This window comes from Salminus brasiliensis, chromosome 5, assembly GCF_030463535.1.
Source record: "Salminus brasiliensis chromosome 5, fSalBra1.hap2, whole genome shotgun sequence".
NCBI lineage: Eukaryota > Metazoa > Chordata > Actinopteri > Characiformes > Bryconidae > Salminus > Salminus brasiliensis.
Genome location: NC_132882.1, coordinates 46,514,503 through 46,539,881, shown reverse-complemented (window position 1 = coordinate 46,539,881; position 25,379 = coordinate 46,514,503). Strand labels below are relative to the sequence as shown.

The 25,379-nt window shown below is 44.7% G+C and overlaps 1 protein-coding gene across 2 annotated transcripts in view; it reads left to right on the top strand.

Annotated features, from left to right (window-relative positions):
- The window catches only part of col14a1a (collagen, type XIV, alpha 1a), a 63,121-nt gene that overhangs the window by 1,566 nt on the left and 36,176 nt on the right, over positions 1-25,379 (top strand). For both annotated transcript variants that reach the window (XM_072680671.1, XM_072680672.1), the window contains exons 2-11: positions 513-594; positions 3,740-3,856; positions 7,974-8,117; positions 8,429-8,518; positions 16,643-16,810; positions 17,140-17,259; positions 19,565-19,729; positions 19,823-19,984; positions 23,819-23,973; positions 24,930-25,059. In XM_072680671.1, the coding sequence (XP_072536772.1) occupies positions 513-594; positions 3,740-3,856; positions 7,974-8,117; positions 8,429-8,518; positions 16,643-16,810; positions 17,140-17,259; positions 19,565-19,729; positions 19,823-19,984; positions 23,819-23,973; positions 24,930-25,059 (1,333 nt within the window). The remainder of the gene's footprint in view (positions 1-512; positions 595-3,739; positions 3,857-7,973; positions 8,118-8,428; positions 8,519-16,642; positions 16,811-17,139; positions 17,260-19,564; positions 19,730-19,822; positions 19,985-23,818; positions 23,974-24,929; positions 25,060-25,379) is intronic.

Sequence of the window (25,379 nt, the reverse complement as noted above, 5' to 3'; positions counted from 1 at the left end):
TTCTCTCTCTCTCTGTCTCATTATCTCTCTCTCTCTCATTCTCTCTCTCTCTGTCTCATTCTCTCTCTCTGTCTCATTATCTCTCTCTCTCATTCTCTCTCTCTCTCATTCTCCCTCTCTCTCTCATTATCTCTCTCTCTCATTCTCTCTCTCTCCCTCTCTCTCATTCTCTCTCTCTCTCATTATCTTTCTCTCATTCTCTCTCTCTCATTATCTCTCTCTCTCATTATCTCTCTCTCTCTCATTCTCTCTCTCGCTCTCATTATCTCGCTCTCATTATCTCTCTCTCTCATTCTCTCTCTCATTCTCTCTCTCTCTCTGTCTCCCTCTCTCTCTGTCTCTCTCTCTCTCATTATCTCTCTCTCTCATTATCTCTCTCTCTCTCATTCTCTCTCTCGCTCTCATTATCTCTCTCTCTCATTCTCTCTCTCTCTCTCTGTCTCCCTCTCTCTCTGTCTCTCTCTCTCTCATTATCTCTCACTCTCTCATTATCTCTCTCTCTCTCTCTGCAGGTTCCTGGGTTAAGGATGAGGTGGTTTTGGATGCTGGTGGTTTTCGTGGATCTGCAGGTCTTCGGGGAGACAGGCGGTCATAGTAGGTGCACCTTAATGACCTTTCTGTCATCCATCTTTGCTGTGATGCAGATTCATCTGAGGCATTTCCCTTTAATACAGTAACGAACACTGAATCAGTGTGTGAACAGTGAGAGTGTTGTGATATACACTGAGGGGGCGGAGCTACAGTCTTTCATTAGGGTGAATATTAATAACGCTCTAAATGTAGGTATTGTGATATACACTGAGGAGGCGGAGCTACAGTCTCTCATTAGGGTGAATAATAATTAATAACGCTCTAAATGTAGGTACTGTGATTTTATACGTTTCAGTAGAAATAGGTTAATCTCCTTCTGGATGTTCTGGGGAAAACCGGGAATGTCTTCAATCCTCCTGCTCTGACCCCCCTGTATTTCCCACACAGTGCAGATTTGTGGGATTTTGCATCCCATTAAAAATGTTGACTGCTTGGCAGAGAACATTCCCAGCATTTCCTTCTCCTGCAGGTGTTAATATCCTAATTCCTCCAGCAGGGATTTCCATGTTGGTATAAGATAATACAGGTGGAGCGGAGGTGCGGAGGGTCTGTCAGGTGAGTGAGCGGAAGAGTGCTGATAAAAGGCAGCTGGGCGGATTTGGAGGAGGCGTGTCTCAGTGGAAGTGTCTTCAAATGGATGAAAGATAAACCACATCAAAGACTGCTGGGATTTGCTGCTTTGCGTCTTTAATACACACAGATACAGGACCCCCCCTCGCACCGCAGCCCCCTGCTCGCACCGCAGCCCCAACCCCATGCTGTATATGCTGCCCTTTCCCATTAAACACCACACTGTCCCCTTTCCCAGCACACTCCAGATCACTCCCTAACCCAAAACACAACAGATCACTCCCTAACCCAACACACTCCAGATCACTCCCTAACCCAGCACACTCCAGATCACTCCCTAACTCAGCACACTCCAGAACACTCCCTAACCCAGCACACTTCAGGTCACTCCCTAACCCAGCACACTTCAGATCACTCCCTAACCCAACACAATCCAGATCACTCCCCAGCCCAGTACACTCCAGAACACTCCCTAACCCAGCACACTTCAGATCACTCCCTAACCCAACACAATCCAGATCACTCCCCAGCCCAGTACACTCCAGAACACTCCCTAACCCAGCACACTTCAGATCACTCCCTAACCCAACACACTCCAGATCACTCCCTAACCCAGCACACTCCAGAACACTCTCTAACCCAGCACACTCCTGCACACTCCCTAACCCAGCACACTTCAGATCACTCCCTAACCCAGCACACTCCAGATCACTCCCTAACCCAACACACTCCAGATCACTCCCTAACCCGGCACACTTCCTTTAAGAACCTTTCAATTCAGTTTTTTATAGTAGGGTATTTTCACCTGCCCTCAGTTCTCTTCATTATCAGTGGTAGAACCAGGCAGGTTCTGGGATTTTAGTACCTTCAAAAGAATTCAGCAGGGATTTCTAAACCTAACCCCAACACAGTTCAGTTTGCTAAAGGCTGAGTCTGAGAGGTTCTGTTCTGAGTGTACACTCTGGACGAGCTCCTGAGAAGCCACAGAAATCCAATCCTCAACGTCAGGTTGGTAAACTTGGAGCACTTTTTTGTTTCTTGTTGTCGTAGTTTTCACTTCTGGATAGTGGAGAATGGTGCTCGAGTCTAACTTCACTTTCTTCTTCAAACGTCTTACCTTTCCACGTTTACAATTAGTGCACTACTACCCCTCTCTCGCCTTAGCAGATGTGGGAAGTATGGAGGAATTAGTCCTGTTATGGCTCACAGCCTTTACTCAGCTCTCTCTAGGACACACGTTGCAATGAGATGCGTAGCAGTGATGACTGTGATCATTCCAGTACTGATACCACCTACACTGACCACCTGCGTAAACAACAGTACTTAGAGAAAGTCTGTAAACAACAACAACTACCAGCGAACATTAACGGTATAACCGGCAGCTGATTGGTCGGTTACTGAGTTAAGTGCATATATAAGGAGTGGTTAATGTAGCTCTGATGTTCAGCTGGTGTATTTTGTTTGTTTACAAACTTACAGTGTTCAGAAATGAAAAATATTGTGAAATATTTTTCAAATAAAATTAAAATGGCTTCAAGAAGAGATGAAAAATTCAGGCCCGGCTAAGCTGCAGCAGAGCTGCCCAGGCAGTTGGACCAAAATCCTGGGGTGTATTTTTACTTTCTCTAGCTATGATAAATATCCGCTGTATCTCCCACTCTTACTGTGAACGATGTCTGTGCTGCTGGTTCCTTTTCAGAGCGCTTCTCTCTTGTGCACTAGAGCAGTAGTTAGGGATGGGTATTGATGTTTGGGCTACTGCCTGATCTTTCCACAATGCTGAGAACTGAAGCTTCTCGGAGGAGAGAAATGATGTTAAATCAATAAATGGGAGAAAATAGAGTCTCTCAGTGAGAGCCCTGTTAGTTTCTTCTGGACCCCTTTAATCGGCAGTTCTGTATTTTAGGAAGTGAGTGGTGCTGGTTTCTAATTGGAACCGAGAGTTACAGGTAGATCAGAAACTGTACCCATCCCTGCCTACAGCAGAGTAGTGTGGTTTCTAATCTGGGTTTAAAAAGCCACATTCTCTAATCTACACTTTCTAAATATTCACCTTTACTGACCACTACTGACCATTACTAACTGTAAAAAGCCTAAATCAAAATTGGATCACTCCAACCATTGAGCCAACAGCAGTGTAGCTCCACCCATTCAGTGTACAGCAGCTTTGACCTGCCCATTGAGCCAACAGCAGTCTAAATCCTCCCATTCAGCATACAGTGGGTAACTCTGCCCATACAGTCTACAGCACTTTAGCTCTGCCCATTTAGCATACAGCACTTTAACGCCACCTATTAAGCGCCACCCATTCAGGTTGAAGTTGTAGGGAGTATTTTAGCTCTGACTGGATTCTGAATGAGGCTCAAGGCAGGGCACATGAAAATAACTACACTTTAAACTGAGATTGAGAATGTGGCTGGTTTTGTAGGTGGGCGTGGAATGAGAGTGCCAGTCTCAAGTGTTTGCTTTATAGATTAGAAATCAGAAATAACAGAGTGCAGATTGGATTTTACAGATTACAGATCATTTACAAGCTAATAGAAATGGTAAACATATCTTTTTCACTGTTCTGTCTCAGTTGCAGCTCCACGGAGATTACGCTTTAAAGTTTTGGGTCCAAGCCAGTTGCACGTATCCTGGAAAGAGCCGAAGGGGGAAATTGACGGCTATAGATTTATTTACAACAGCGTTCCAGGTAAAGAGTTTATTCATTATTAATTATTTACTGATTTTATGTTTAATGAGCCATGTGCTGATATATTTATATGTTCATACTTAGTAACATGAGTCACATGATTATTTAATGACATTGTTATAGTGACAGTTTGTTCATTAAAACTGCACAATTATCTCACTACTGAAAGCAGCTAAGAGCGAGGTTTTGAGTGCTGTTGTTTACAGACTCTATAAACGTCTATTAGCAAGTTTGAGTGTAACTGATCTTCGAGGGGAGGAATTAGTTTGGAAGTGTTTCCCAGTCTGTCTCTAACAGCGGGCTGGGGTTAGGCTTAGGTTTAGCTCAGGATATCATGGACACAGACCTAACCTCTGACTGACCGAGGCTCTCTGGGGACCTTTAGTAGCCACTCAGGCCTGTGAGCTCACCCCTGTGTTAAAGACAGGGAGCCGTGTACAGACATGCAGAGAGCATTCCAGAACATTCCGGAGCACAGAGTGTCCGTCCTTCTTCAGCCTGTTTAGCCCAGCGAAGCGCAGCCTTTACTCTGCCTGTGAGCGAGGAGCGGTTTAATCAGACCACCCTCTCGCTGCAGGAGGAGGGAGGTGTTAAAGAGATGGTGGCAGGGTTGGAGGAGGGAAGGTGGGGTTTAAGTCTCACTGAGCTGCAGAAACTCTCTAAGGTGACAGTTCAATCAAAAATCACTCATCGTTACTTTCACCCCCATCAGTCAATCAAACTGATCCGGTGCTTCTCTGTTATCTAGAAACACAAGCTAAAGTAGTTTTTAGTCTGTTAGAGACTCGACTCCTTCACACGGATTGAGGAGGAGATTGAGCACTGTGCTGATTGGTGTACATAAGCTTCTTTTGCTTGGCAGCTACATTAGCCTCGTAACTCCAGGGTAAAACTTTAAAGGGGAACTCTTAGCCTTCAGTGTCGACCAGAAGCTGAACAGAGGTCACTGCAGGTGTGTGGGGGTGAGCAGTGTGAGGTGCAGGAGTGTAGGGGTGAGCAGTGTGGGGGTTAGCAGTGTGAACGTGAGCAGTGTGGGGGTTAGCAGTGTGAGAGTGAGCAGTGTGGGGGTGAGCAGTGTGGAAGTTAGCAGTGTGAGAGTGAGCAGTGTGGGGGTGAGTAGTGTGAGGGTGAGTAGTGTAAGGTGCAGGAGTGTGGGGGGGAGCAGTGTGGGGGTTAGCAATGTGAGGGATGAGCAGAGTGGGGTGAGTAGTGTGAGGGTGAGTAATGTGGGGGAGAGTAGTGTGAGGGCGAGTAGTGTGAGGTGCAGGAGTGTGAGGATGAGCAGTGTGGGGGTTAGCAGTGTGGGGTCAGTAATGGGGGTGAGTAGTGTGAGGGTGAGCAGTGTGGGGGTGAGTAATGGGGGTGAGTAGTGTGAGAGTGAGCAGCGTGGGGGTGAGTAATGGGGTGAGTAGTGTGAGGATGAGCAGTGTGGGGGTGAGCAGTGTGGGGGTGAGTAATGGGGGGTGAGTAGAGTGTGGGTGAGTAATGGGGGGTGAGTAGAGTGAGGGTGAGCAGCGTGGGGGTGAGTAATGGGGTGAGTAGTGTGAGAGTGAGCAGCGTGGGGGTGAGTAATGGGGGTGAGTAGTGTGAGGGTGAGCAGTGTGGGGGTGAGTAATAGGATGTGAGTAGTGTGAGGATAAGCAGTGTGGGGGTGAGTAATGGGGGTGAGTAGAGTGAGGGTGAGCAGTGTGGGGGTGAGTAGTGTGAGGGTGAGCAGTGTGGGGGTGAGTAATAGGATGTGAGTAGTGTGAGGATGAGCAGTGTGGGGGTGAGCAGTGTGGGGGTGAGTAGAGTGAGGGTGAGCAGTGTGGGGGTGAGCAGTGTGGGGGTGAGCAGTGTGGGGGTGAGCAGTGTGGGGGTGAGTAGTGTGAGGGTGAGCAGTGTGGGGGTGAGTAGAGTGAGGGTGAGCAGTGTGGGGGTGAGTAGAGTGAGGGTGAGCAGTGTGGGGGTAAGCAGTGTGGGGGTGAGTAGTGTGAGGGTGAGCAGTGTGGGGGTGAGTAGAGTGAGGGTGAGCAGTGTGGGGGTGAGTAATGGGGTGTGAGTAGTGTGAGGGTGAGCAGTGTGGGGGTGAGTAGTGTGAGGGTGAGCAGTGTGGGGGTGAGTAGAGTGAGGGTGAGCAGTGTGGGGGTGAGTAGAGTGAGGGTGAGCAGTGTGGGGGTAAGCAGTGTGGGGGTGAGTAATGGGGGTGAGTAGTGTGAGGGTGAGCAGTGTGGGGGTGAGCAGTGTGGGGGTGAGTAATGGGGGTGAGTAGTGTGAGGGTGAGCAGTGTGGGGGTGAGCAGTGTGGGGGTGAGTAGAGTGAGGGTGAGCAGTGTGGGGGTGAGCAGTGTGGGGGTGAGTAATGGGGTGTGAGTAGTGTGAGGGTGAGCAGTGTGGGGGTGAGCAGTGTGGGGGTGAGTAGTGTGAGGGTGAGCAGTGTGGGGGTGAGTAGAGTGAGGGTGAGCAGTGTGGGGGTGAGTAGAGTGAGGGTGAGCAGTGTGGGGGTAAGCAGTGTGGGGGTGAGTAGTGTGAGGGTGAGCAGTGTGGGGGTGAGTAGAGTGAGGGTGAGCAGTGTGGGGGTGAGTAATGGGGTGTGAGTAGTGTGAGGGTGAGCAGTGTGGGGGTGAGCAGTGTGGGGGTGAGTAGTGTGAGGGTGAGCAGTGTGGGGGTGAGTAGAGTGAGGGTGAGCAGTGTGGGGGTGAGTAGAGTGAGGGTGAGCAGTGTGGGGGTAAGCAGTGTGGGGGTGAGTAATGGGGGTGAGTAGTGTGAGGGTGAGCAGTGTGGGGGTGAGCAGTGTGGGGGTGAGTAATGGGGGTGAGTAGTGTGAGGGTGAGCAGTGTGAGGTACACTGCATAAGATAAAATATAATAATCCATTATTAGTTCCACGTAGATAAATTATATATATATATATATATACACACAAAATAAACCCCGGACAAAAAATACAATATTATTTACAGATTATTTACAGATAATTGCAAATTGACCCTTAAGTGCACGTGTGTGTGTGGTGGGTGGGGGGGGGGGGTATTGCGCATTGTATTTTTACACTGAGGTAAAAGTATCCGGACAGCTCTTCTACTGAGTTAGTTGAGCTTTTTTAAGGTGTTCAACACAGGTGTCCGCTTACTTTTGGACATGTGGTGAACAGCACATTTCTTAGAGAGCTTTTCTGCTACACTGAATGGGCGGTTGAATAATCTGGTCCAATTCCCTGGAAAGCCTAGTGGCTGTAGCGCGAGCAGAGAGCGAGTGATTTAGCTCCGCTGTTCTTTGGATCACTCCCAGCTTCATTTAAACAAAGCAGAATCTGAATGCTTTGATGTTCTCTCAGCAGGTGCTACATCAGGTGACACTCTGCTGTCTGCAGCACTTTTCTTTCACTTCTCCTAAAGAGGTGCAGAGTCATCAGGATAACTTCAGCTCTGAAGCTATCTGCCCCTCGATAACCCCAATCACGCTGCCGCCGGCCGCTGGGCCAGCGCCGCTACACCCGGACCGATCAGGGGCCAGAGAGCTTTAATCAGGATCATTGAAGGATAATACGAGTGCAGGAGGTTGGCTGGGTTTCGGACAGAGTTTAGCAGATGGAGGCTCATTTGCATATTGCCGCTTTCTATGATGTCAGAAGTGTGATAAACACAAACAGCTTAAACAAATCAATAAATCTGATCAGATGGAGAATTAGGATGCAGACCGGAGATCCTCCAAAGAGTCCGAAACAGTTTAGTGCTTGATTGTCACAGACGAGGATGTGTGACAGAGATACAAGACAACCAATCACATGCCGAGTTTTAGTGTGAGAAGGTAATCCCTGATTGGTTAAGGCTAAGGTAAGAGGTGGGGTTAAGATTAAGGTTAGTGTTAATGTCAGGGTTAGGGTTAGGGTAGGAGGTTAAGGTCAGGGTTGATATGGTTGAGTTAGGTAGAACACACTTGAATATGATATGAACTCCAGATGTCTGCTCAGAGCCCTCACTGCGGGACGTCCTGCTAGCAGATTGCTTCCACACCACCTGGTTGACATTGAGCCTCAGCAGTTTGGATGAGGAGGAGATTTGATGGCTTTGTTAACATTAATAGGAAGTCGAGGCTCATACTAATCAGCCGTCTGTCACTGATTTGTGTTGGATCCAGGTGGGAAGTGGAATGAGCTCCGAATCGGGAAGGGTGAGAACAAGGCAATAATAAATGACTTCAATCCCACGAAGGAGTTCTCAGTGAAGGTCATAGCTGTGAGTGGAAACCAGCAGAGCAGGGCTCTTCAGGGGAACTGGGCAGGTACGTAAACTTTCTACAGCATATTCTCAGCAGCCTTCTGTTTACCTCCACCTGTGCTGCTCCACGTAGAATTAAGGTTAATCACCTGTTTCTCTTCAGTTTATTTAAAGAGTCCACGTCTGACACCTCACCTGTTCAGCACAGGGATGTGTGCAAATGGGGGGTGCTAAACTGATGTACACTAAATGGGCGGGGCTAAACTGATGTATGTTAAATGGTTGGGGAACATCAGTTTGGGGGTAATTTGGGCTCTTTGAGGTGATCTGCAGAAACACTGAAGTTAAAGTTTTTTCGCTGTCGTGTCGCTGCAGCGGCGAACTGGGAGTTCGATGGCGAGGACGCGCAGCCGCAGAGACTGAAAGACAGCACGCCTACAGAGGACACCCCACAGACATCCGGAGGTAAATCAAACAGACTCTCTCTCACATTTCTTCTCTTCCTTTATTCCTCACAGCCAGCTCATCCTTCTTCTCCTCGGACTCGTTACTGCAGTTTATCCTGAGGAACGCTGCTGGGTTAGACGTTAGAGACTGTAAATGACAACGCACACTCAAGCTGTGTTACAGGAATAGTGCACTGCACAGTGTGTCTGCCATTCCTAGTGTCGTTCAACATCTCAATGGAACATTTCAGAATAGTGGTGAACTGTGGTTTAAAGCTGTGCAGGAGAAAATTACGGCGGGTCAGTAGAGGTGAGAGCTGGTTCTGCAGGCGGTCTGTAATTTGGGAAGTGTCTGTGTGAGGTGGCTTTTGGAGCTGGACTTCCTTCAGGAAGTGGTGAAAAAACAGCAGCTGCTTTTACCCTCATCTGAGTGCCGTAATTAATGGGACGGTGTGGTCACACCAGCCGTTGTTGGTGGGAGCTGCCCGGGGACAATACAGAGCCCTGCGAGAATTCACAGTGATGGCAGTGGCACAGAGGCTCATTTGCATATTGTAGTGGTGTAAAGATCATCAGTAAACACTAACAGGTGACGAATGTGCAGAAACAAGCTGGATGTTGATCTTCCATCTGACCAGATACACATTTTCCTACATTTTCCCAGTCTCCCACATTACAGTGGCTTTGTCCAACTGTGTGTGTGTGTGTGTGTGTGTGTGTGTGTGTGTGAGCTATCACAAGATCAGACTTTCCTTTGATGTGTCTCTCCTGGGACTGAGCCCAAACAGAATGAGAGTAAAAAGCTGTCTGAAGGTGCAGGTTCTCAGACTGAGCTCAACAAAGAGTTCTTTTCTAAATCACTGAGTTTTCCTCAGTTGATTATTGAAGTTCTCTCAGTCTTCATGCTCCCACTATCAGCTCTTCAGAGAAGCTGCTGCATCACTGATTCACGTTCTGAGGAGCTGCAGTGATCAGTCAATAAAAATAAGATGCTGATTATGAAAATATGATAATGGCTTTACTGACCCCCATCTGTCAAAGGACAGGACACTGGAGGGCATGATCATTTTAGGGGGTGGGTCAGGAGGCGCCACAGAGGAATTACTGTAATCTAATGAGCCTCTGGTCAGTTTATCACATGAGGGTCAGGTTTAAAATGTGTGTTCTTTATGTTGTAGAAGACAAATCTCACCAGTCAGTGATCTATCAGTGATCTATCAGTAATCTATCAGTGATCTACCAGTGATCTATCAGTAATCTATCAGTGATCTACCAGTGATCTACCAGTGATCTACCAGTGATCTACCAGTGATCTATCAGTAATCTATCAGTGATCTATCAATAATCTACCAGTGATCTACCAGTGATCTATCAGTAATCTATCAGTAATCTATCAGTGATATATCAGTGATCTATCAGTGATCTATCAATAATCTATCAGTAATCTATCAGTGATCTATCAGTAATCTATCAGTGATCTATCAGTGATCTATCAATAATCTATCAGTGATCTATCAGTAATCTATCAGTGATCCATTAGTGATCTACCAGTGATCTATCAGTGATCTATCAGTGATCTATCAATAATCTATCAGTGATCTACCAGTGATTTATCAGTAATCTATCAGTAATCTATCAGTGATATATTAGTGATCTATCAGTGATCTATCAGTTATCTATTAATAATCTATCAGTAATATATCAGTGATCTATCAGTGATCTATCAATAATCTATCAGTGATCTATCAGTAATCTATCAGTGATCCATTAGTGATCTACCAGTGATCTATCAGTAATCTATCAGTGATCTATCAGTGATCTATCAGTGATCTATCAATAATCTATCAGTGATCTATCAGTGATTTATCAGTAATCTATCAGTAATCTATCAGTGATATATTAGTGATCTATCAGTGATCTATCAGTTATCTATTAATAATCTATCAGTAATATATCAGTGATCTATCAGTGATCTATTAGTTATCTATTAATAATCTATCAGTAATCTATCAGTTATTTATCAGCTTTGTTGTGATATTGATTTTTACATTAACGCTGTACTGACCCTGTGACCACTCACAGTGTGTGTTACAGTGTACTGCGATCATGCTGACCAATCACAGCTCCAGGTGAGCTGGTTAAGGGTTGTAGTGAAGCAGGTCTGTTACAGTACTGAGTTACACTGGGTTCAGTGGAAGGACTGTAAGTGTGTGTTAGTGTTATATGGAGCTCAGTTTTCCAACCCGGGAGTGTGTTTAACATTCTCTGATCTCTCGCTGCTGGACGTGTTCCTCCTAATCTCACTCCGATCAAGTGTGTGTGTGTTTGTGTGTGTTGTTCTGATTAATGTGTGGTGCTGCTGTGCTCTGGTTTAATCCCCCCTCAGACATATGGTCAACACAGAACCGTCACCCCCCCCCCCAAGAGCACTGCTGGTGTCACTTAGCTGCTAATGCTAGAACACCATTCAGTTCCTCAGCTGCTCTGATTCTATCTGTCAGTCAGAAACAGCGTCCACCAAAGGGCCAGCTACCTGTTTACCCTTAAACACTAATACACGCCTTATCCACACCTTATACACGCCTTATACTCACCTAATACACACCTTATAACACACCTTATACACGCCTTATACTCACCTAATACACACCTTATAACACACCTTATACACGCCTGATATTCACCTAATACACACCTTATAACACACCTTATACACGCCTGATATTCACCTAATACACACCTTATAACACACCTTAAACATGCCTTATACACACCTTATACTCACCTTATAACACACCTTATACTGACCATATACTCACCTTACAACACACCTTATACACGCCTGATATTCACCTAATACACACCTTATAACACACCTTATACTGACCGTATACTCACCTTATACGCACCTTATAACACACCCTATACTGACCGTATACTCACCTTATAACACACCCTATACACCTTATACACACCTTATACTCACCTTATACTCACCTTATACACACCTTATACACACCTTACAACACACTTTATACACACCTTATACTGTCCATATACTCACCTTACAACACACCTTATACACGCCTGATATTCACCTAATACACACCTTATAACACACCTTATACACTCCTTATACTCACCTAATACACGCCTTATAACACTCCTTATACAAACATCAGAATTGTGTTTAAAGTGTGTGTGTGTGTGTGTGTGTGTAATTAAGGCCTAGGACAGCTGGGGTGAGGTGCTGGTTTCATAACAGAGAGTCTGAGGGAGGTTTTATATTAAATTTGTGTTTTTAAAAACTGGCAAAAAGAAACATGAGGTCAGAGGATCAGTCCAGCTCTGAGGTTAAACACCTGCTGGATGGGGATCTGGGCTGCAGAGCTCCTGGCTTTATGTCTAATATTATGCTCTGTGGTGTAAACTGCAGTGCCTCAGTCTTACACTGTATTACACACACACACACACACACACACTCCGCCTGTGGAGAATAATCTTCTCAGTAGCAGCAGAATAATAAGAGTGTTTGGTCGGCTGCGGTCTGATTTGAGTTGACACTGAAAATCCCTTCAAAGGGTCGGAACGTCGCTCTGTTTTCACAGCTGTAGATCGGAATACCGGCTCTAAGCACTTCACTCTGCCTAGCATACGCTAACGCACGGCTTAATGAGAGGCTCTGGGATGCTGCTTAGAGAGGGGGGAGCACTGGGTTCAACTAGAGCTGATATTCTGAGCGTGGTTCTGGGTGTTCTGGGGGTGTTTGAGTGCCGAATGCAGGAGTGATGCGACTTTAAGACTCTGAGGACTGTCGGGCCGAGCGCTGCTTTTTCCTGCTTGTTAGAAATCGGACACCGTGATCTGAGGAGGTTCCACCTGTGTGTGTGAGTCTGTGATTGTGTGTGTGTTCTGTGGCTGCATGATGACCCGAGTCTCAGCTCCTTCACCTCTTTCTGTTCAGAGTCCCGCCTGCGAGCTTTCCTGGAACTTTAGAACCCAGTCTGCTGCGACGGAACCCTGTCAGCTGCAGGTTCTTCCGTTCCTGCTGTTGTTGTTTACAGGTTCTCTGTTACGTTCAGGTGTTCAGTCAGACACCAGGCGTGGAACCATCCACTTCCAGTCAGGTGTCCACACACTCCCAGGTGAAGTTCTGCACACTCCCAGGTGGAGTTCTGTCACTGTACACTTCCAGTCATGTTCCGTACACTCCTAAGCAGGGGGACTGTAAACTCTCAAGCAGGGGTCCGTACACTCCCATACAGGTTGTGGTCCTAAAAAACTGGGACTGTTTTGGAGCTCTAAAGCTGAAGGTAATAACATCAGTAACGTCAATAATAATGTGTGAGTGTGTATGAGTGTGTTTGTGTGTGTGTGTGTGTGTACATGTGTGTATTGTTCTTTGTGATGTGTTTCTTCCTGTCTTTGATGTTTGTGGTCAGTCAGTTATTAGCCACTGTAAATCTGCAGCCTCTCTTTCATCACAGACAGCAGCAGCTCAGCTGACCTCTGAAGAGAACCGGAGGAGGTTCCGTCCTGCAGTCTGACATTAGGCCTCCTTTGTTCTGCTGATCGTTCTCTGTGTGTCTGACTGTGGGTTAATTCTACCTTTCACTGTTTCCTTTTCCTGAACAGCCGTAAGCTGATCCTGTCAGAACAGAGCTGGACGTAAACACACCTCTGACTATCACACCTCCTCCTCGGAGCAGCTCTGAGAACCAGCAGCAGATCCCCGGTCTAGATCAGATAAGCCTCTGATCCCTTTCACAAAGATCAGACTGGTATCAGTGGGAAATACAGGATCTGATTTTGAGGAAACGGAACAAATCTGAACTAATTCTGTAACAAACCTGAAACGTCTCAGAACAGCCTGAAGCCGAGTGAAGCCTGATGCTAACAGAAGGAATGAACTTAGAAGGTCCTTCTCCGTTCTCGCAGTCCTGCTTAAACACCTGTGGCTGTTTCCTGTCATTTGGCAGTACCTGTAAAAGTAGGCAGGTTCTTTAGAGGTTGTGTGGGGGTCACATGATTTGCTATGCTAATGCTAATGTTTACCATATGCACAAACAGCAGCAGGGGAGGAGCTTCAACTGTGATTGATGTTTACTGGGTGTGTTTTCATGTGTCAGACAGATTCTGGTGGAGTTTTTAGAAACACACTGGTTGTAAAAGTGAATCACTTCAGTTAGAAACACTGAATCAGTTCGGGATGGGGGGGCGGGGGGGGGGGTGTTGCATCACCTGTAGTTCAGAAGGGAGAAAAGGTGGTATTGTATTTAGACGCAGACAAGGTCAGTGTAGATCACACAGGTCAGTGTAGATCACACAGGTCAGTGTGGATCACACAGGTCAGTGTAGATCAGACAGGTCAGCATGGATCAGACAGCAGTATAAATCAGACAGAGCAGTGTGGGACAGACAGGTCAGTATAGATAAAACAGGTCAGTGTGGATCAGACATGTCAGTGTGGATCAGACAGCAGTGTGGATCAGACAGCAGTGTAAATCAGACAGGTCAGTGTAGATCAGACAGGTCAGTATGGATCAGACAGGTCAGTATGGACCAGACAGAGCAGTGTGGGTCAGACAGGTCAGTATAGGTATAAAAAAGGTCAGTGTGGATCAGACATGTCAGTGTGGATCAGACAGCAGTGTAAATCAGACAGAGTAGTGTGGATCAGACAGGTCAGTGTAGATCAGCCAGGTCAGTGTAGAACACCCAGGTCAGTGTGGATCAGACAGGTCAGTGTAGATCAGACAGGTCAGCGTGGATCAGAAAAGTCAGTGTGGATTAGACAGAGCAGTGTAGATCAGACAGAGTAGTGTAGATCAGACAGAGTAGTGTAGATCAGACAGGTCAGCGTGGATCAGAAAAGTCAGTGTGGATTAGACAGAGCAGTGTAGATCAGACAGAGTAGTGTAGATCAGACAGAGTAGTGTAGATCAGACAGGTCAGCGTGGATCAGAAAAGTCAGTGTGGATTAGACAGAGCAGTGTAGATCAGACAGAGTAGTGTAGATCAGACAGAGTAGTGTAGATCAGACAGGTCAGCGTGGATCAGAAAAGTCAGTGTAGATCAGACAGGTCAGTGGACCTCTAGCACTTATTCTCACCTCCTGTCTATTTTTTCTTCCTGCAGCCCAACTCTGCTGACGCCACCAGAGGACGTCTCAAAAACAGGACGTCTACTCTTTACGTCCCATCAGCACCACCTTCAGCTCCGCTACAACTTCCTGTTACACTTCACCAGACCATTATACCACTCCGCTACACCTCCCCCTACACCAGTCCAGTATACCACTCTGCTACACCTCCCCCTACACCAGCCCATTATACCACTCTGCTACACCCCCACACTACACCAGCCCATTATACCACTCCGCTACACCTCCCCCTACACCAGCCCATTATACCACTCCGCTACACCTCCCCCTACACCAGCCCATTATACCACTCCGCTACACCTCCCCCTACACCAGCCCATTATACCACTCTGCTACACCTCCCCCTACACCAGCCCATTATACCACTCCGCTACACCTCCCCCTACACCAGCCCATTATACCACTCTGCTACACCTCCCCCTACACCAGCCCATTATACCACTCTGCTACATCTCCCCCTACACCAGCCCATTATACCACTCCGCTACACCCCCACACTACACCAGTCCAGTATACCACGCCGCTACACCTCCCCCTACACCAGCCCATTATACCACTCTGCTACACCTCCCCCTAAACCAGCCCATTATACCACTCCGCTACACCTCCCCCTACACCAGCCCATTATACCACTCCGCTACACCCCCACACTACACCAGTCCAGTATACCACGCCGCTACACCTCCCCCTACACCAGCCCATTATACCACTCCGCTACACCTTCCCCTACACCAGCCCATTATGCCACTCCGCTACACCTCCCCCTACACCAGCCCATTATACCACGCCGCTACACCTCCCCCTACACCAGCCCATTATACCACTCCGCTACACCTTCCCCTACACCAGCCCATTATGCCACTCCGCTACACCTCCACACTACACCAGTCCAGTATACCACGCCGCTACACCTCCCCACTACACCAGCCTATTATACCCCTCCGCTACACCTCCCCACTACACCAGTCCAGTATACCACGCCGCTACACCTCCCCACTACACCAGTCCAGTATTCCCCTCTTTGGTCAGAGGCAGGTTCTAAGTACAGATGTCTGTAGATGGTTCTGGAATTGTTTTAGTTGAAGTTGAAATTATCGGAGCTGAGCTGCAGTGGAGTGATTTCAGGATCAGTGGTTAAACTGTGAGAACTCAGGGGTGGGATCACTGAGGTCTGATATGATGTTCATATCGTCCAATCCGCTTCCTGTGACCTTGGGTTTATAATCAGGGAGTGTTCTCGGATGGGAGGCTCTGAGGGATTAGAGGGAATCGATGGTGGATCAGTGATGCTTTCTCTTGGTTCATTCCCACCAGAACAAGACCCCCCCCCCCCCCCGATTGACAGGACAACCTTCCAACCCAGTAGCATCTAAATTACAGAACCTTTTTACCCACAAATCCTGCTCTCCCGAAATGCTCAGATGTGTGATCTGATTGGCTCTCTCTGATCTGAGAGGTCGTGTACAGTACCTGAAGAAGCTGCAGCTGTTTGTTTGTTGGTTGATGTTCAGGTTTGAATCTCAGTCACTGAGGATGTGTGGATGTGAGGTCACTGTGGCTCGCAGACACTCGCACTTGTGTGGAGAAATAAATACCTCTCGCGTTAAACACATGTGTGCGTGTGTGGGTGTGAGTGTGTGTATGCATGTGTGTGTGTGTGCGTGTGTGGGTGTGTGCATGTGTGAGTGCGTGTGTGTGTGTGTGTGCAGAAATGGGAAATGCCCCAAGTTGAATCTGCAGGCTGGATGTTTATATTTTCCAGGCTTGTGTTTAATGTGTTTAATGTGTTTAATTGTTTGTTTGTTTGATTATTTGTTTGTCAGTTTAATGTAAATGACAATAATTTCAAATAAAATCTGCACAATGATAGTCATCGGATTTATATAGTAAATATTATCAATGCACCTATTATTGTTAATGAATAAATTGTTATTATTGTTGTTTATAATTATGTTGATTTGTTTGTTGATTGTGCTTCAGATGTCTCTCCAGCGGAGCAGTTTGTGTGTACGATCCCGGCGGTGGCGGACATCGTGGTGCTGGTCGACGGCTCGTGGAGCATCGGAAGGTTAAACTTTCGCCTGGTTCGCACCTTCCTGGAAAATCTGGTCAATGCCTTTGATGTTGGGATTGATAAAGTCAGAATAGGTAATGCTAACGCCCTCGTGACTGTGTTTAGAGGTGTTTGTTTAATGGTGTTTGGAGGTGTTTGATATTGTTTGAAGGTGTTTGTTTGATGGTGTTTGAAGGTTGTGGAGGTGGTTGTTTGATATTGTTTGAAGGTGTTTGTTTGATGGTGTTTAAAGGTTGTGGAGGTGGTTGTTTGATATTGTTTGAAGGTGTTTGTTTGATGGTGTTTAAAGGTTGTGGAGGTGGTTGTTTGATATTGTTTGGAGGTGTTTGTTTGATGGTGTGTGGATTGTGTTTGTTTGGAGGTTTTGGAGATGTTTTTCTGACATTATTTGTTTAATGCTCAGGTCTGGCCCAGTACAGTGGAGATCCCAGGATTGAGTGGCATCTGAACGCCTTCACCACTAAAGATGTTGTAATTGATGCCGTCAAAAACCTGCCATATAAAGGAGGAAACACACTGACAGGTAAAACCGCATCCTGGTTTCTTTCAGTTCTCTGAGGAAGAATATGGGTTTGAAGAAAGATAAGATCAGAAAAGGAAAGCTTCTGTTTTACTTATCTTTGAGCCAGTGAGGAGACGTTCAGTGAGGAGAAGTTCAGTGAGGAGACGTTCAGTGAGGAGAAGTTCAGTAAGGAGGTGTTCAGCGAGGAGAAGTTCAGTGAGGAGACGTTCAGTGAGGAGAAGTTCAGTGAGGAGACGTTCAGTGAGGAGAAGTTCAGTAAGGAGGTGTTCAGCGAGGAGAAGTTCAGTGAGGAGACGTTCAGTGAGGAGACGTTCAGTGAGGAGAAGTTCAGTGAGGAGGTGTTCAGTGAGGAGAAGTTCAGTAAGGAGGTGTTCAGTGAGGAGAAGTTCAGTGAGGAAAAGTTCAGTGAGGAGATGTTCAGTGAGGAGGTGTTCAGTGAGGAGACGTTCAGTGAGGACACGTTCGAGGAGGAGAAGTTCAGTGAGGAGAGGTTCAGTGAGGAGATGTTCAGTAAGGAGGTGTTCAGTGAGGAGACGTTCAGTGAGGAGACGTTCAGTGAGGAGAAGTTCAGTGAGGAGACGTTCAGTGAGGAGAAGTTCAGTAAGGAGGTGTTCAGCGAGGAGAAGTTCAGCGAGGAGACGTTCAGTGAGGAGACGTTCAGTGAGGAGGTTTTCAGTGAGGAGGTGTTCAGTGAGGAGGTGTTCAGTGAGGAGGTGTTCAGTGAGGAGACGTTCAGTGAGGAGGTGTTCAGTGAGGAGAAGTTCAGTGAGGAGAAGTTCAGTAAGGAGGTGTTCAGTGAGGAGAAGTTCAGCGAGGAGACGTTCAGTGAGGAGACGTTCAGTGAGGAGGTTTTCAGTGAGGAGGTGTTCAGTGAGGAGGTGTTCAGTGAGGAGGTGTTCAGTGAGGAGACGTTCAGTGAGGAGGTGTTCAGTGAGGAGAAGTTCAGTGAGGAGACGTTCAGTGAGGAGACGTTCAGTGAGGAGAAGTTCAGTGAGGAGACGTTCAGTGAGGAGAAGTTCAGTGAGGAGATGTTCAGTGAGGAGAAGTTCAGTGAGGAGACGTTCAGTGAGGAGAAGTTCAGTGAGGAGACGTTCAGTGAGGAGGTGTTCAGTGAGGAGAAGTTCAGTAAGGAGACGTTCAGTGAGGAGACGTTCAGTGAGGAGACGTTCAGTGAGGAGACGTTCAGTGAGGAGGTTTTCAGTGAGGAGGTGTTCAGTGAGGAGAAGTTCAGTGAGGAGACGTTCAGTGAGGAGAAGTTCAGTAAGGAGGTGTTCAGCGAGGAGAAGTTCAGTGAGGAGACGTTCAGTGAGGAGAAGTTCAGTGAGGAGACGTTCAGTGAGGAGAAGTTCAGTAAGGAGGTGTTCAGCGAGGAGAAGTTCAGTGAGGAGACGTTCAGTGAGGAGAAGTTCAGTGAGGAGGTGTTCAGTGAGGAGAAGTTCAGTAAGGAGGTGTTCAGTGAGGAGAAGTTCAGTGAGGAAAAGTTCAGTGAGGAGATGTTCAGTGAGGAGGTGTTCAGTGAGGAGACGTTCAGTGAGGACACGTTCGAGGAGGAGAAGTTCAGTGAGGAGAGGTTCAGTGAGGAGATGTTCAGTAAGGAGGTGTTCAGTGAGGAGACGTTCAGTGAGGAGACGTTCAGTGAGGAGACGTTCAGTGAGGAGAAGTTCAGTGAGGAGACGTTCAGTGAGGAGAAGTTCAGTAAGGAGGTGTTCAGCGAGGAGAAGTTCAGCGAGGAGACGTTCAGTGAGGAGACGTTCAGTGAGGAGGTTTTCAGTGAGGAGGTGTTCAGTGAGGAGGTGTTCAGTGAGGAGGTGTTCAGTGAGGAGACGTTCAGTGAGGAGGTGTTCAGTGAGGAGAAGTTCAGTGAGGAGAAGTTCAGTAAGGAGGTGTTCAGTGAGGAGAAGTTCAGCGAGGAGACGTTCAGTGAGGAGGTGTTCAGTGAGGAGGTGTTCAGTGAGGAGACGTTCAGTGAGGAGGTGTTCAGTGAGGAGAAGTTCAGTGAGGAGACGTTCAGTGAGGAGACGTTCAGTGAGGAGAAGTTCAGTGAGGAGACGTTCAGTGAGGAGAAGTTCAGTGAGGAGGTGTTCAGTGAGGAGAAGTTCAGTGAGGAGACGTTCAGTGAGGAGAAGTTCAGTGAGGAGAGGTTCAGTGAGGAGACGTTCAGTGAGGAGGTGTTCAGTGAGGAGACGTTCAGTGAGGAGGTGTTCAGTGAGGAGAAGTTCAGTAAGGAGACGTTCAGTGAGGAGACGTTCAGTGAGGAGACGTTCAGTGAGAAGTTCAGTAAGTACTGCTCTTTGTGTTTGAGTAGGTCTGGCCTTAACCTACATTCTGAAGAACAGCTTCAAACCGGAATCTGGGTCTCGAAGCAACGTTCCGAAAATTGGAATTCTGATCACTGATGGAAAATCCCAAGATGCCGTAGACATTCCTGCACAGAGTCTGAGGGATGCTGGAGTGGAACTCTTCGCTGTTGGTAGGATTTCTGAATCAGTTCTGCAGATCTTCTGAGTAGGTATGGTTCCACATGGCCCAGGGAGAAATTGTGTGTGTGTGTGTGTGTGTGTAGGAGTAAAGAATGCAGATGAAAGCGAGCTGAAGGTGATCGCCTCTGAACCCGATGAAACACACGTCTACAATGTGGCGGATTTCAGCATCATGAACACCATCGTAGAGGGACTGACTCGCACTGTGTGTGACGGAGTGGAGCAGCAGGACAATGAGATCAGAAGTAAGTCAGAGTATCAGACCAACTCTGACAATTCAACTAACTTTGAGTCTCAGACTATCTCTAATTATCAGACTAACTCTGACTATCAGACTAACTCTGACTATTAGACTAACTCTGACTATCAGACTAACTCTGACTATTAGACTAACTCTGACTATCAGACTAACTCTGACTATTAGACTATCTCTAATTATGAGACTAACTCTGACTATTAGACTATCTCTGACTATTAGACTATCTCTAATTATCAGACTAACTCTGACTATTAGACTATCTCTGACTATTAGACTATCTCTGACTATTAGACTATCTCTAATTATCAGACTAACTCTGACTATTAGACTATCTCTGACTATTAGACTAACTCTGACTATTAGACTTCTCTAATTATCAGACTAACTCTGACTATCAGACTAACTCTGACTATTAGACTAACTCTGACTATTAGACTATCTCTAATTATCAGACTAACTCTGACTATTAGTCTAACTCTGACTATTAGACTAACTCTGACTATTAGACTTCTCTAATTATCAGACTAACTCTGACTATTAGACTATCTCTGACTATTAGACTATCTCTGACTATTAGACTATCTCTAATTATCAGACTATCTCTGACTATTAGACTAACTCTGACTATTAGACTTCTCTAATTATCAGACTAACTCTGACTATCAGACTAACTCTGACTATTAGACTAACTCTGACTATCAGACTAACTCTGACTATTAGACTAACTCTGACTATCAGACTAACTCTGACTATTAGACTATCTCTAATTATGAGACTAACTCTGACTATTAGACTATCTCTGACTATTAGACTATCTCTAATTATCAGACTAACTCTGACTATTAGACTATCTCTGACTATTAGACTATCTCTGACTATTAGACTATCTCTAATTATCAGACTAACTCTGACTATTAGACTATCTCTGACTATTAGACTAACTCTGACTATTAGACTTCTCTAATTATCAGACTAACTCTGACTATCAGACTAACTCTGACTATTAGACTAACTCTGACTATTAGACTATCTCTAATTATCAGACTAACTCTGACTATTAGTCTAACTCTGACTATTAGACTAACTCTGACTATTAGACTATCTCTAATTATCAGACTAACTCTGACTATTAGACTATCTCTGACTATTAGACTAACTCTGACTATTAGACTTCTCTAATTATCAGACTAACTCTGACTATCAGACTAACTCTGACTATTAGACTAACTCTGACTATTAGACTATCTCTAATTATCAGACTAACTCTGACTATTAGTCTAACTCTGACTATTAGACTATCTCTAATTATCAGACTAACTCTGACTATTAGACTATCTCTAATTATCAGACTAACTCTGACTATCAGACTAACTCTGACTATTAGACTATCTCTAATTATGAGACTAACTCTGACTATTAGACTATCTCTGACTATTAGACTATCTCTAATTATCAGACTAACTCTGACTATTAGACTATCTCTGACTATTAGACTATCTCTAATTATCAGACTAACTCTGACTATTAGACTATCTCTGACTATTAGACTATCTCTAATTATCAGACTAACTCTGACTATTAGACTATCTCTGACTATTAGACTATCTCTAATTATCAGACTAACTCTGACTATCAGACTAACTCTGACTATTAGACTAACTCTGACTATTAGACTATCTCTAATTATCAGACTATCTCTAATTATCAGACTAACTCTGACTATCAGACTAACTCTGACTATTAGACTAACTCTGACTATCAGACTAACTCTGACTATTAGACTAACTCTGACTATCAGACTAACTCTGACTATTAGACTATCTCTAATTATGAGACTAACTCTGACTATTAGACTATCTCTGACTATTAGACTATCTCTAATTATCAGACTAACTCTGACTATTAGACTATCTCTGACTATTAGACTATCTCTAATTATCAGACTAACTCTGACTATTAGACTATCTCTGACTATTAGACTATCTCTAATTATCAGACTAACTCTGACTATCAGACTAACTCTGACTATTAGACTAACTCTAATTATCAGACTAACTCTGACTATCAGACTAACTCTGACTATTAGACTAACTCTGACTATTAGACTATCTCTAATTATCAGACTAACTCTGACTATCAGACTAACTCTGACTATTAGACTATCTCTGACTATTAGTCTAACTCTGACTATTAGACTATCTCTAATTATCAGACTAACTCTGACTATTAGACTATCTCTAATTATCAGACTAACTCTGACTATTAGACTATCTCTAATTATCAGACTAACTCTGACTATTAGACTATCTCTAATTATCAGACTAACTCTGACTATCAGACTAACTCTGACTATTAGACTATCTCTGACTATTAGTCTAACTCTGACTATTAGACTATCTCTAATTATCAGACTAACTCTGACTATTAGACTATCTCTAATTATCAGACTAACTCTGACTATTAGACTAACTCTGACTATTAGACTATCTCTAATTATCAGACTAACTCTGACTATTAGACTATCTCTAATTATCAGACTAACTCTGACTATTAGACTAACTCTGACTATTAGACTATCTCTAATTATCAGACTAACTCTGACTATTAGACTATCTCTGACTATTAGACTAACTCTGACTATTAGACTATCTCTGACTATTAGACTATCTCTAATTATCAGACTAACTCTGACTATTAGACTATCTCTGACTATTAGACTAACTCTGACTATTAGACTATCTCTGACTATTAGACTATCTCTAATTATCAGACTAACTCTGACTATTAGACTATCTCTAATTATCAGACTAACTCTGACTATCAGACTAACTCTGACTATTAGACTAACTCTGACTATTAGACTATCTCTAATTATCAGACTAACTCTGACTATCAGACTAACTCTGACTATTAGACTATCTCTGACTATTAGTCTAACTCTGACTATTAGACTATCTCTAATTATCAGACTAACTCTGACTATTAGACTATCTCTAATTATCAGACTAACTCTGACTATTAGACTAACTCTGACTATTAGACTAACTCTGACTATCAGACTAACTCTGACTATTAGACTATCTCTAATTATCAGACTAACTCTGACTATTAGACTAACTCTGACTATTAGACTATCTCTAATTATCAGACTAACTCTGACTATTAGACTATCTCTAATTATCAGACTAACTCTGACTATTAGTCTAACTCTGACTATTAGACTATCTCTAATTATCAGACTAACTCTGACTATTAGACTATCTCTAATTATCAGACTAACTCTGACTATTAGACTAACTCTGACTATTAGACTATCTCTAATTATCAGACTAACTCTGACTATTAGACTATCTCTGACTATTAGACTAACTCTGACTATTAGACTATCTCTAATTATCAGACTAACTCTGACTATTAGACTATCTCTAATTATCAGACTAACTCTAATTATGAGACTAACTCTGACTATTAGACTAACTGACTATTAGACTAACTCTAATTATCAGACTAACTCTGACTATCAGACTAACTCTGACTATTAGACTATCTCTGACTATTAGACTAACTCTGACTATTAGACTATCTCTGACTATTAGACTAACTCTGACTATTAGACTATCTCTGACTATTAGACTAACTCTGACTATTAGATTATTTCTAATTATCAGACTAACTCTGACTTTCTTACTAATTCTGATTATCAGACTTACTCTGATAGACTAACAGACTGAGTCTGATTATACTATTAACTCGGAATGTAAAATCTGTGAGTCTGATCTAGTGTCTGATCTGATGCCTGTTGTGTTTCTGCTTTGAGGAGATGTCGTCCCTGAGGAAACAACGGGAGCTCCTGAGAATCTGCAGATGTCTGAGGTGACGGCGCGAAGTTTCCGTGTGTCCTGGACTCACGCTCCAGGCCGGGTGGAGAAATACCGAGTGGTTTATTATCCGTCTAAAGGAGGCGAACTAGACGAGGTAAAGCTTCTTCTCAAGGTCAGGCCAGACCTTCTGGACCCTTAGGATGAGAAAAACACTTTACTGTTTTTAGTTCATTTTTGTTCTGTAAGGAAATTAAAACTCTGGACCTTTGAGGGTTAATGAATAAAACTAAACCTGATCCTAATCCTAACTGATCTAAACATCAGATCATCTGAAAAAAATCAGAACTAAAAAAGTATTTTTCCTTTTTTTATTTTTCCTTCTCCTTGAAACTTCTATATCCCAGACTGTGCTTCCCTATAATCCGTCTACATCCACTCTCTTAATCCAGGTGTTCAGCGAATATCCAAGGCTAATTCCAGAGGTTTAGAAGTTCAGCCTAATTGGAGTTTTTCCACGGTCTGATCCAGGTTTTATCCCGCATTAATTCAGACCAGCGCTTTACTATCAGATTCCTGTGAGGATTTTTGTGTGAAAATAAACTGGCTGTTTTTCCCAAGAAAGCAAAGGGAATGTTTTTGATATGCTGAGTCAGGAGTGATTAGCAGCAGCCCACCCCTTCATCCCTCCTCACCTACCCCCCAAAGATCTTAAATCACCATAATTCCATTTTATTCCCAGTCAAGCCTTAGTCCGTGTCCCACACAAACCCTTCCCCTCTCACACACTCCACTCCACACCATTCAGTCCATAATCCAGTCAGACAATCATCCAATCAATCAGCCAATCAGTCAGTCAGTGAATCAGCCAATCAGTCAGTCAGTGAATCAGCCAATCAGTCAGTCAGTCAGTCAGTCAATCCGCCAATCAGTCAGTCAGTCTATCAGCCAATCAATCAGTATCACTGAGAACAGTTTACACACATGTAGATTTAAATGACCGTGGCCATCCTGTGTGTGTTTGTGTATGTGTGTGTGTGTGTGTGTGTTTGTTTATGTGTGTGTGTGTGTGTGTGTGTGTTTGTGTATGTGTGTGTGTGTGTGTGTGTGTAGGTGGTCGTGGACGGTTCTGAGAGTTCGGCGGTGTTGAGGAATTTGAACTCTCTGACGGAGTACGAGATCGCCGTCTTTGCGGTTTATTCCGCCTCTGCCAGTGAAGCACTTCGGGGCAGCGAGACCACATGTTAGTCTCACACACACATGTAAACACACACACACACACACAGAAACACACACACACGAAAACACACACACACACACACACACACAGAAACACACACACACGAAAACACACACACACACACACACAGAAACACACACACGGAAATACACACACTCGGAAACACACACACACACACACAGAAACACACACAGGAAAAAAACACAAATATTCAGTAAAGCGTTTAATTATTGTTTGTGTAAAACGGTGAATCAGTTCATTTCATTTCAAACATGATTCTGAATCATATCAGAGTAAATAAATACAGCAGACTGAATTCTGTG